Source organism: Canis lupus, chromosome 22 (assembly GCF_003254725.2).
Source record: "Canis lupus dingo isolate Sandy chromosome 22, ASM325472v2, whole genome shotgun sequence".
Classification (NCBI taxonomy): domain Eukaryota; kingdom Metazoa; phylum Chordata; class Mammalia; order Carnivora; family Canidae; genus Canis; species Canis lupus.
In genome coordinates this window covers 16,001,819-16,015,241 of record NC_064264.1, presented here as the reverse complement: position 1 = coordinate 16,015,241, position 13,423 = coordinate 16,001,819, and the positions used below count along the sequence as shown (strand labels likewise).

General features: G+C 36.9%; 1 protein-coding gene across 14 annotated transcripts in view; it reads left to right on the top strand.

Moving 5' to 3' along the window:
- DIAPH3 (diaphanous related formin 3) overlaps positions 1-13,423 on the top strand; it is a 506,600-nt gene that overhangs the window by 26,720 nt on the left and 466,457 nt on the right. For 13 of the 14 annotated variants that reach the window (XR_007405049.1, XR_007405048.1, XR_007405050.1 and 10 more), the window contains exon 2: positions 732-764. The exons of the other annotated variant lie outside the window; for it this stretch is intronic. Coding sequence is in view for 9 of the 13 variants with exons in the window: in XM_049099477.1 (XP_048955434.1) it covers positions 732-764 (33 nt within the window). In the remaining 4 variants the exon portion in view is untranslated. The remainder of the gene's footprint in view (positions 1-731; positions 765-13,423) is intronic. 14 annotated transcript variants of the gene reach the window in all.

The following is a 13,423-nucleotide window of genomic DNA, read 5'->3' as shown; positions in this document are numbered from 1 at the left end:
CCTTGACTCTGGAATTTATAAAACTTAGATTTCTGGCCTTCTTTTTTCCCCTAAATAGTTTTTCTTTTGAACACTACTTTGTAAGAAACTAATTTATTCACTTTCTAAAGTGGCCTTATGTTTGTCTAGCAGGGAAATCAGCAAAAGGGTTCTCAAAGAAACTAGCAATGAAATTGAAAAGTGTCTACTGTCACCACTGGTGATAAATCAAACTGATGTTAAAGATGCAAATAGTCATTCCAGTACTCTCTTCGTTACTAGAATTGTTTAAGTTAATTAAGCCAGCAAAGTACTTCATTATCTACTAGGCTGCATGCTAATGGCAGATTTAAAGTTTCACTGTCTTATGGTTCACATTCCACCCCCCCCCCCCCCCCCCCCGCATTTTAAGTCTCCTTATCCATTGTGTTCTAACTCCATATACTTAATGGAAACTAATATTGTTAATTGGGACTATAGATTTATTGAGGCATAGGTTTCTAATTTGTCAGGTTTGCAAGTCCAAGAAATCTTGGGAAACTACCACATTCAGTGTATCTTTTGTCCATCTTTTTGAGAAGGTGATTAAAGCAATATATAATTTAAGAAACAATATATGATTCATTTTTATTAGACTGTCGGAAATTTAATTATGTTCAACGTAGCATTGTAGAATTTTAAAATATATTCTATTAACTAAAATAAAAACTTTTATAAATTACTGATATGATTGGTTTTTCTTTCATTTGCAGCATTTAAATATTAGGACATTGACGGATGATATGGTAAGGTTATGCTCAACATTTCTTTTGTTGTGAATCTTAACTAACCATGTAATGTGGATGGTGTGCTATGCTAATACCTTTGAAACTGCTTAAAAACCTGCATGTTTTGGAAATGTGCTGTTTTTTATAGTGCTAAAATAAGAGGCAGAACTGGTAGAAAAAAATACATGATATTTTTTGCTTTTAAGTTGTAAAAGGAACTAGTTGATATGTTAATTTAAAAAATTTGTTTAATTACAAATTGTTAGTCAACTTTGAATCATTCAAATCAGCTCTCATTCTTTGGGGATGAATTGCACACTTCAAAAAGAGGTGTAAAAAAAAAAAGAAGTAGCTAAAGACCTACAGCTTTTTTGGTGTAAGAGGTGTAAAAAAAAAAGAAGTAGCTAAAGACCTACAGCTTTTTTGAAATATGTAGTTGCTAATTAAAGTAAACCAGACTAAAATCTCATGCATATATTAAAAAAAAAAATTGCTCAAAAAAGAGAGAACCAAGCATGCCTTCCTGTTCTGCCTGTTGGCAATCTTGCTTATAAGTAATTAACATGTGTAAATTTTTGTCTATTTAAGTACATATTTCTGAGAAATAGATTTTTTGACTGTAACTCTTGGCTAATGGTGTAAAGGATAACAAGAACAGCAACGAGGCCCAAGTAAACAATAATATATATATATAAAAGAAAGCATGATAGGACAAAGCAGAGTGTGCTATTGACCTGGTTTTGAATTCAAATTCACCTTTAATCTAAAATGAAACAGAGATTCTAGAACACAGCATTCAAAAAAATGTTTAGCACCCTTGTTATCCAAAGCACCATCTTGGGTACTTGGATGAAGTGGACATGCAAAGTTGAATGAGACCTAGATTTTGACATGCAGGATTGAAAAAAATCAATTAGAATGTTCTGTTTTATTCCTCTGGATAATATCTAAGAAAAGAAGTTTGATGTGAACTATTCTGGATAATGTTTTCCATATAATAGTATTTAGAAAATTGTAGTGATATGGAACGCTTACTCAGAGGATGTAATTTCTAACCCTGCAAGGTAGATGTTGTCCTCATCTTAGCACACAACTGCACTGAGGGTCAGCTAGGTTAAGTACGCAGTTAGCCCAAGTATGCGCAGCTGGCCAGTGCTGTAGCTATGGCTTGCATCTTGTTCCACAAAGCTCCAAACCATACACTTCTGTGTGGACTTAGCCTTCAAATGGCTGCTTATGACTAATAATAAAACCATGTGCAATTTTTGCAATTGAACATCTTTGAGAATATACAATGGCGGATTCCTTCTTACAATTTAGTTCATATGGCATCTAGTTTACCCATGTAAAGTATACAGTTGAATGGTTTTTAGTATATTCAGGGTTGTACAACCATTACTGACTGAAATCAATTTTAGAACATTTCCATTACCCAAAGAGAAATGTCCTACTTCTAAGCAGCCACTTGCCCCAACTCCACCAGCCTCGGGCAATGGCTAGGCTACTTGGTCTATAGCTTGCCTCATTGGGGCATCTCCTATGAATGGAGTCATGATAAAGAATTTAGTCACAAAAGACCACTTTGCATCGTATTTTCAAGGTTAATCCGTGTTGTAGCTTGCTTTACTACCTTGCTCCTTTCTATTATTGAATGCTATTCTAGGACATTTAAGATTTGATTATGTTTTATGGGGCACTATCCATCTTTTCTTCCTCTTTCTGGTCTTACCTTCATTATGACTGACCTTGCAGATTGCCAACCCACAGCCTCTACCCTAAGTTCTAAGAGTACTTTATTTGCTAAAGAGGCTTTAAGAGGTCCTTCTGGAAGACCTCTTGCTCTGATTTTAAGTTAATAAATGGGTTCCTCCACTGTGAAGACTGTAGTCTTCTCTCTCCATTCTGTCTCCATTTCTCTCTCTGCTTGTCCTGGCAATTGGGCTTGGGAAGTTACCATAGTGTCTTGTGAGGTATTTTTATCAAAGCTATATGACATTCTCACCAGTTTAAACATCTTTAGGGAAGAGACAATGTATTAATTACTTCTAGGTATGTTGTGTGGTACACGTTAAGCATTTTCACTAATTTTTCATTGAAGGAATAAAACAATAAATCTCTATATTTAATTACTTGCCTAGTCATGTGGCTTTATTGGACTTGGGGATGGCTTGGCCCTGGTTAGGCTTTCCAGGGATGGACCCTTGCCTTTATACAGGATAAAGAGTTTTTTTTTTTTTTTTTAAAAAAGAAAAAGCTTTGACAAGAACTTGCTGTCAGACTTTCTGACTACCTGTGTGGATCACTGATGACTGGCTTACCCCTGTCTTTGTCTTAGATGTACACATGACTGTTTCTTATAGATTTCTCCTTGGCCTTTTTTCTCCTTGACCGGCTGAATGAACTGCTGTCTCACTAGTTCTCACTATTCACTTCTGATCTTGTGCTTTAGCTTGGCTTTTTTTTTTTTTTTTTTTTTTTAAAGATTTTATTTATTCATGAGAGACACACAGAGAGGCAGAGACACAGGCAGAGGGAGAAGCAGGCTCCATGCCGATAGCCTGACGTGGGACTTGATCCCGGGACTCCAGGATCAGGCCCTGGGGCTGAAGGCAGCGCTAAACCATTGAGCCACCCGGGCTGCCCTTAGCTTGGCTCTTGAGTGGGTTAGGGCTTAAGTCCGGGAAAGGATCAAGCAGGCAGTCTAGTTCAAGCGGCTAGATCTATTGTTGTGGAGCTTAGAGAAGAAGCCTGGCTATCTTGAATAGACACAGTAAAAAGCAAACCTTACTCATTGATTGATGCAGTGTGGAAAGAGCATTAGATTAGGAATCAGAAGACTTGTTGAAAGACAGAACTTCACCTCTTCTTAGCTCTTTGACTTTGGCAAATCAATTAATTTGTTCACTTGTAAAGTGGGACTAATTATACATACCTTCTCTACTTTGCTCATGGAGTTTTTGTGAGTTTCATTTAAGCTGAAGTGTGTTGGATGGCTACATTCATTTCTGTCCCTTTTTAACCCCTTTATAAAATACTTCCCAATGCATAGGCAGTGGAGTGATGTGATGCATTTGCAGTTGAGACTTACACGGTCTATCACAGACCAGTGCAGAATTCCAGGAGGGAGGGAGGGAAAGACAGCTGGATATCTTGGGTGCTGTGTAAACTGTTTCTGGTGAGCGAGAGCTTAGGGAAGCATTTGCCATGGATGCTTTGATGTGTGCTAGCAATATTTTCTAACTAAAGGTGGCCACCCCCACAACATATGTGTTGCATGTGTACTTAATTTAGAACGTCTTCATGTGAGAATAGCATGCTTCGGACAGAACTTGAGAGAAGGTGCATAAGAATGGTGTCAGCTTTAGTCACAGGTTTGTATAATAGTATGTTAGAAACATTTAGTCAAAACATTCTGGGAAGCATTAATGATAAACACCCATCTCTTTAAGTTGCTTTGGTGAAGACCTACAAAAATACTTCACATTTCAAGGTTATTTCTTGAGTTATGATCAGAATTTCATAGGACACTGGTTGCAGGAAGTATTGCTGTAGTGTTGAGATCCCTAGGCAGAATTTATATACTTGAAACAGTGTTTATTCTACAAATATCTGAGACACCATGATGTATAAAGTACAGTCCAAGGTGAAACGTCATTTAGTTTACAACCATCCATTGTCTATACCTGGGTTGAAAAGAGTGCTTTCCTTGTGGAGACAAAAAGATTGAGACCAGGGCAGTGAAGGGAGGCCAATTTGAAAAGGTAAACTGGAGGAAATTGAACATGAACAACATGATGCTGAATTCTCCATCAGTGTGTCCACAGAGTGTTTTGTGGTCTAGAAGTCATTTTTGACTTGCTTATCATCCCTCACAACCATCTGTCTAAAGTGTGGTGCTCCTGCTGATTCTCTTCTTTTATCCCTCCTGCAGCCAGTTTTTACAATTAACTGTTGTAATCTCTGGTTTGGCCTGAAGCAGTGATTTTCAAACTTTCCTGGCTGGGACCCACAGTAAGAAGTACCCTTCATTTTGTAGCCCGGCACACATATGCATATAAATTCTCCCTCAGCTGAAACAATTTTATGAACGATTATTTAATGTTTCTAAGCGTAATGAACTCTGATCTTTTCCACTCTTTTCTATTGCTTTTTAGTCCTCTGCCTTCCATTTTAAAAAAGGAGTGGGGGGCTTGCAGATCCAATCCACTATATCGATTTCTTGTCCCATACATGGTTCACACCTATAGCTTGAAAACAGACATTGGCCTATATAGCAACCAGAGGAAGTCCTCGGGTCTCTCCGTAAAGTGTCTGCTCTTCACTTTATGACACATAGTTGAAAGTGGGTATCTGGGTTTGGGTGGCAGCTCTGCTACTTCCTAGCAGTGTGACTTTACGTAACTCAGATTTAGCTGTTGAGCCTTGATATATCTGGTTATGGAGATTTTTAAGGGATAAATACTGGTGAGATGCTTAGTGAACTATGCATTCACAGTAGTAGTGGTATAGTTAGGGTCATAACATGCATTTTTTTTTTTTTGAGAAAAGATTTATATACAATGCACCAGTTTTATGAATGTAAAATGATGAATTTTGACAAATATATACAATCATGTATACGTGATGATCATGACATAAAAGCTTTCCATCACCCTAAAAGATTCCCCCTGAGCCCTTGCAGTCAATTTTTACCCCCTATCCTGGCTCTTGGGAATCATGAATCAGCTTTCTGAAATATAGAATTCAGTTTCTAGGATTTCCAATAAATGGAATCACTTAGTATGTTGCCTTTGTTTCTGTAGCATAATGCTTTTGAGACCCCTCTAGTGCTTTGGGTATATCAGAAATTTGTTCTTTTTATTCCTGAGTAGTATTCCATTATTTGCTAATACTATATATTATATATTGAATATTATATATTCAATAGTTTGGGTTTCTATTTTGGGGGGATTGAGTAAATTTGTGAACATTTGGGTACAGTTCTTGTGGCCTTGTTTTCATTCTGGAAGGGGAATCATCTGGTAACTATGATTAACTTTATAAGAAACTGACAGATTGTTTCCCCTACTGACAAATTATGTTGAGCATCTTTTATTATGCTTATTTGCCATTCTTGTCTTGTCCTGTCTATCACAAGATAGAGGGCCATTCAGATTATTCCTGGTGAGCCTTGGACTTTTAAGGAATTTTTTTTGTATCTATATTCTAGAATTAGGAGTTTGTGGTATTTCCTTATTTTTTTTTTTTTTTAAATAAAGGACCTATATTTCTCCCTTTCAAACCCTGATAAATACTTGAATTCCACTCCCTCCCTCCCCCATCAGTCTTTGTAGAGGTTTGTCAATTTTATTGATCTTTTCAGAGAACCAGCTTTAGGTTTCATTAATTTCTTGATAATTTTGTTTTTATCTTTCCTTTTGTCTTAATCTTTTTATGATTTCTTTTTTTTTTTTTTTTTTTTTTTTTTTTTTTTTTTTTTTTTTTTTTTTTTTTCTTTTTATGATTTCTTAAGGTAGAAACTTACATAATTGATTTGAGCCTTTTGTTTTCTAATATAAAAAAATTACATTATAAATCTTCCTCTGAGAGCTCCTTTAGCTGTATCATTTTCTAACTATTCAAAATCTTTTCTAATTTCCTGTTGATTTCTTCTTTCACCCATTGGTTATTTAGGTCTGTGTTTAACTGTTAAAAATTTGGGGTTTTTCCTGATCTAGTACTTGATTCTCTTTTGGCCAGGGACCATACTTGACTTCAGTTGTTTTCAGTTTTCTGAGTCTTGCTCTCTGTTGTAGAATTGTGGTCTGTTTTTGTGAATGTCATGTGTGCATTCTGCTTGTATTAGAATTGATCTATAAATAATATTGGTTGACAGTGTTATTCACATCTTGTATTCTGGATTTTTCTGTCTGCTTGCTGTAACAATTATTGAGAGAGAAGTGGGAAGTTTCCCAACTATAACTGGATTTTTATTTCTCTTAGTTCTATCAGTTTTGCTCTGTATATTTTAAAGCTCTGCAATTAAGTGCATATATACTTGGGATTGTACTAAATCTTTCATCATTATGAAATGACTATTTTTATCCCCAGTAATATTCATTAAGTTGTAGTTGTTGGAAATTTACTAGATTTATTGGCTATACTTGATACAGTTACTGCCATCCTCTTTGAACAAATACTTCTCAGCTCGTGGGACACAAATTTTATTGATTTTTGTATCCCTATGACCTTTCCTTTTCTATTTTGTATGGTTTTCCTTTGCCTATCTTAAACTATTACTTATCAGGTTTCTTTCCTGCAGCCAGTGCTGTATATAGTGCTGGACTGGGGTGATTACCTTAGTCCATATCTTTGTCTATGACCTTTTCTTTGAGACCTATTACTGCATTGGCCTACCTTCCTTTGGGTGTCTCATCTTTACTTGAAACTCTACTTGCTCCACATTAAATCTTTCACTTTCCTCTTAAGCTTGTTTCTGTTCCTATATTCTCATAGAAGATAGCTTCTTGATGATTATTTCTTGAATCTATTTCCTTTCCTCAGTTCCTTCTATCAGAGCGCAAGGCTTCCTATCTCTTATCAGGATTCTCAAGCAAATTTCTGTTGCTCCCTAAAAAGCCAACTTCTTGCACAGCAGGGTGACCTATCTAAATTATATATCTGACCATATTTTACCTCATTTGAAACTACTTAGGCGCACCTGTTATCTATAAGTTAAGCCTGAGCTCTTTAACATTGGCATATAATAAGGCCTTCAAGGTAGGACCCTGCCTCTCTAACTTGATAGGCGTTTCTTAGTCCACATACAATAAAGATTCTGTAATTGTTAGCTGTGTGCTGAGTAGGGTTCTAAATGTTAGCTTTATAAATACTTAATGCTCACTTAGAAGCTTGTTGTGAAAATTATCATTCCCATTTTGAAAGATGGAGAAACTGAGGCAAGAGATTCAATAACTTAATGTCAGAGGGGTATGAGAAAAAAACTATGACTCATTCCAGAGAACATGGTCTTTACTAAGAGAGTTATATTGCTATTTAAGTACTATCTCTTTCTCTTCTGAGAGTACCAGTGTGAACTCTCTAAGTATATTTTGTTTTCTGCTTTTCCTCCTGAAGCTGTCTATATGAGACTGCCGACCTTTAAATTGACTAGGAAAAATTGTATCCTAGCCACTGATCTTAATTCGGAGAATTATAAAGACCTATTTTTCTTTTTTTAAAATATTTTACTTATTTATTCATGAGCGATAGAGAGAGGCAGAGACTTAGGTAGAGGAAGAAGTGGGCTTCCTGCGGGGAGCCTGATGTGGGATCTTATCTGAACCCAGGATCATGCCCTGAGACATGATGCTCAACTGCTGAGTCACCCAGGCATTCCTATAAAGACCTATTCTAAGAGGTTTTCTATGATTGGAAATTATTACTTATTTTTTAAGTATTTCTAGTAAACAAAACTGTTTTTGAGAAACCTTTATCCTGAAGGAATAGTGATGCGAGTGACTGAGGTATGGCAACAGGTTAAGGATAGGAGTATTTTTTTTTTTCTTTAATTGTGAAGGACATGGGAAAACTCTATTGAAACCACTTCACAGATCTAGCAGCAGCAGTCTGTTCCCAGTTATAAGTAGAGCTTTCCTTATTCCCCTCAAATGTCCCCTACAGGAGTGAGGTCCTAGAGCCATTGGAGATACTACCTACGTGTGGCTTCTAATGAGTGCTTTGGGAAGCTTTCATTGTTCTCTGTGAGCCTTGTGACTAGTTCAATGTAACTGCTACCAGACTACTCCAGAACATTCCTGAATGTTTTTTTGTGAGACTGGCCCACTCAGAGAGGAGTTCCCCCAGATGAATATGCTTAAAGAACTGGATTTTGTCTACCTGCAGGCTATTCCTGGAGCTACCTAGATGTGCCATCCCTTCTGGGATATATGCTAAATTGGACATGGTACTTATGAAAGAAAAGAATCATTTTATCTATGTGCCTCAATTACAGTTAATAGAACATAAATCATTAGCTTTAAAAAAGAAAAAAGGACTTAGAAGAATTACTTAAATTATTCTTGGCCTAATAGAATATAAAATTTTCTGTACTAAAAGTTCATTTTGCATTTTTATGAACTTCTGTTTTCCTTGGTAAGTTTAAAAACCATGAATAATCAAAAAGTGAGATATTTTCCAGTTTTTCTTTGAAATGATATATTCAAAAGAAACACTTCTGTATAAAGTAGATAAACCATCATGGACTGGGACTACCAAATGTATGTGGCAAAATACATCAAAACAAGTTCTATAAGCTTAAATTATTCACTAAGTCAGGTGGGCTTTTCTGAGCCCATTAATATGAGTTAATTAGAGCTTCCTGTACTTAGGTTTTCAGTAGTAACACTTAAGTACTGTCTTAGAATCTTTAAATATTTATGGGATATTTTAGAGAGCTCCTACTCAAATCAGTAGAAACTTGGGAATAAGATCAAGAGCTCTCAGAGTTGAATACACTAAAATGTAGGGTGTACAGACTTGTTTATTCATCCTTTTATCCTTCATTCATTAAGCATTTGAGTGGTTAGTACTGTTATAGGAATACAAAGATAAATATGACTGTCTTTGCCACTTGGAACAGTGGGGAAGCAGATATGTATACAGTTTCCAGTTGTATAGATAGGTATATACTAATACCATCCTAGGCCCATCACACTGTAGATAGTGTTCATCGGAAGTGGGAAGGTCAATTTTAATGGTGGGAGAAGACTTGGTAGAGAAGGTGACTTTTCAGCTACTTCTGAAGGACAAATTGGAATAGAAGCTGGCAGGAGTTGTAGTAATTTTTTACTCTAAGTTTACTTCCTGGATACCAACCAAATCGATTCCTAATGAAAGTGTCGGGTTGGCAAGTAGAAAGCAACTGTTGATATTTTCAGGGGACCTTTGTTTATGGGTATTACTCCTCTTCTAAAAAAAAGTATAATATTTATCTATAAAACTAATTTGTATTTCCTTTCATGTATGTAGTATTAATATTTGCATACAAGAAATTAGAATTGTACTTAAAGATGTGAGTAGGCATAACTTTGGGGTTGTTTTGAATATACTTTTTAAATGATTCTTTTCCATTGAGTAGGTATTTTTCTTCCCCCCTGGTGTTGTGTTACAGAACTAATGGTTGTTTTCAGTCTAGGAGACTAATATTCAAAGAATCAGTGTTGGGGAGAGTCTAAGTTATTCTTAATGAATGTATAAAAGGCATAACATCTGGAATTCTTCCTAATATTGTTGGGAAGGAATTAGCAAAGCAAGAAGCAATGATTTGTATCCCAGACATGGACGATAGATAGAATAGATATTCACTTAAAACTAATAGAACACCCGCTATATGCTTTGAACAGTTCCAGCAGTAGGTCCAGTAGTGAATAAAATAACTCCTCAAGGACTTATACCCTGGTTGGGTAAACATATGATAGAGGTAGTTTCAGAATACTGTTCGTACTACGTAGTGGCAAGCACCAGACTTGTTGGCATCTTGCCTAGTCCCGAATCAGGGAGGCTCTTACCTAAGATGTGGTTCAAATTGAGAGCTGAAGATTGAGTTGAAATGAGCTAGATTAAGGGGATGGGATAGGAGTTGTGATTGTGGATAGGTTTTAGGCACAACATGCACATTTAAAGAGACTTTGGCTTTTTCATTAAATCTGGATCCTACAGTGTAAGAGGGGTGGAATGGTGAAGAGATTGTCTGGAGGTTCAGATCAAGCTGGACCTTTTTGAGCCACAGTAAGATTGGAATGTCCCCAGAGTAATGGGGATGCAAAGATTGAAAGGTTTTAAGCATAGGAACGAGGGGGCAGGATTGGATTTGCATTTCAGTAACATCAAAATGTTGTTCAGTATAGAGAATAGCTCTGAGAGTGGTTGGGGGTAAAGGGGCAGAGCACAGCTAGAGCAAGCCAGGAGGCTGTGGCTGTTGTCCAAGTGTCCTGAAGTAGGACAGTGGCAGTCTGGCAGAGAGAAGATGATTTAAGAAGAGCTCGTCTATATGGTTTCATTTGTTTCCTTATTAGTTTTCATTAGCCACTACAATTCACAAGACTTTTCTATTGATCTAAGTCAACATCAGAAGTCCTAATCAATCCATATCAGCACCTAGATGTTTCTTTCCCTATCCAGGTCCATTTATTCTTTTTCTCTGAAATCCTTTCGCAACTCCTCTGGACTTCTCAAGCCCTCCTACTTTGCCCTTTGGCAGTCAAAGCCTGTCTTTGAATGTTTGTTTTCCTTCTTGCTCTAATTGAAACCTAGATGTTCTTTGAAGGCTTTATATTCCTGTTGGCTTCTTCCTTCAAAAGCTTCCAGCTCTTTTTGAGTATTTCTGGTGCAGTTCTCCTGGTTGGTCTAAACTTTAGGTCTTGTAATTTCTGCCACTAATGCATGAAAGACATTAGTACTTGAGTTGTTTTCCTTTCCACCCCTATTTCTGTTATTCTGTACCTACCAGGGGTTCTTAAGCTGCAGGCCCATGGACCACCAGAGGGTTTGTAGTAAAATTCATGGTATCCTTGAACTTGAATGGAAAAAAGATTAAATATTTTCATTAACCTTTATGTAAAACTTAGTTTTTTAAAATTATGAAATAGGTGAAAACAAAAAAATTCCAAACACACATATACACAGAATTTGACCTGTGACTTGATGACCACAGAAAACTGGTATGTTCTGTGAAGTTATTGAAGATACTTCAAAAGGTAGTTTGTGTTCAACATTATGTTGCAATTAGACTTACTATTACTTCATGTTATATAATGCATTCATGAAGACCTACTATATGATTTTAAAATATTTTCTTAACACCGTTTTTTTGGTGATTATATCTATTTTAGGCATTTAAAAGTATTCTAAGAGGAGCTCTTTATTAGTCTTCTGTTAAATCCTTATTCTAAAGCTTGATGGGTTAAAACAATAATAAATATATAACATTACAGTTTCTTGGGTTTAAGATTTGGAAGCAGCTTAGTGGAATAGCTCTGGTTTGAGGTCTGTCATGGGATTATAAGCACAACATTGGCTCAGGCTGCAGTCATGTGAAGCCTTTGGGGCTAGAGGATCCATTGATAGGGTGTTCACTTCTGACTAGGAAGTTGGCACTGATCATTGGTGGGGGCCTCAGTTCTTTCCTATGTGGGCATCTTCACAGGCTGGTTTGCAACACTTGGCTTTAGTATATTACATACTACATATTGTAATATATTTTCAAGGAATTTTAATAACCTGCTAAGTACACTTCTCATTTAATAAGCTACCCTATGAAATTTAAATGTGAATACACTACTGTAGGTAGGTACAGTTTTGGAGGGTGATGGTAAACTTTCTTTTCAAAGCCTCTGGCTAAAGAAGGTCTTACAATTTCGCTAAAACCTTAAAAATTTAAGGCTAGGAATGGCCATTTCTAACACTTAGGGCTATGAAAGTTGGAGTGCAATAATGGGTGGCTTGGTGGGAATTGTTAATGAATGATAGGATTGTGGCCTTGACTTGGATGATTAGCTCTTCACACCTGCAATAATGAATGGCTAATTTCTTTTTTAAAAGATTTTATTTATTTATTCATGAGGAATAGAGAGAGGCAAAGACACAGGCAGAGGGAGAAGCAGGCTCCATGCAGGGAGCCCGATGTGGAACTCGATTCTGGAACTCTAGGATCATGCCCTGAGCCAAAGGCAGACAGACGTTCAACTGCTGAGCCACCCAGGTGTCCCAAATGGCCAACTTCTTACCATGTTTTTTCTTAGTAAGACTGATGTCACCAGCATTTTAGTAAATGGAACAGGCAGGTATACTATTGGGCTGTCAGTGTGTGCCGTGTCCCATAATTCTCCCGTCAGCCTCACCAGGTTCCTTGATGTATCCTCTTTTCAAGCATCTTTTGAGGTTTCCTCATCCCAGAATGAATCACTCGTTCCTATCTGTTGCTAATTTACTTGGCTTATGATTTTTCTTGGGGGCATCTATGTATTTTGCCTTTATTTATAGTAGCTTCTCTTATTTTTCTTTCAAGTGGTAAGCCTCTTCAGGGACAGTACAGTATCTTTTATATTTTCTCCAGTAATTGCTCATTCCCTTGTACCTTCACGTGTTGATTGCTAGCTCTCTGCTAGATTCCTCAGTGACTGTAACAGTTACCTGTTACTATGTTAACAAATTATCCCCAAACTTATGACTTAAAACAGCAAACGTTTAACATCTTGCACTTTTTTCTGGACGCAGGAATTTGATAGTTGCTTAGCTATGTGGTGTTGGCTTGGGGTCTCATGAGGTTGTAGTGAAGATGTTGGCTAGAGCTTTTAAAAGTAGTACTCTCTGAGGAGCTATTAGTCCTCTGTTGCTATGTAATAAGTCATCTGAAGGCTCCATTGGGCTTCCAAGATAGCACTCACATGACTGTTGGCAAGAGGCTTCTCTGCCTCTTTTAGTTTCTGTAGCTTAGTTCTTTGCCATGTGGACCTCCCCTGAGCCTTGAGTGTCTTTCTGGTGTGGCAGCTGTCATACCCAGAATGAGTGATCCAAGAAGGAGCAAGATAAAAGCTGTAATGTCTTTTATGATCTAGTCTTGGGAACCAGCACTCCATAATTTCCACAGTATCCTACTGGTTATACAAGACAGGATTATCTGGGACCATGTTAGATAC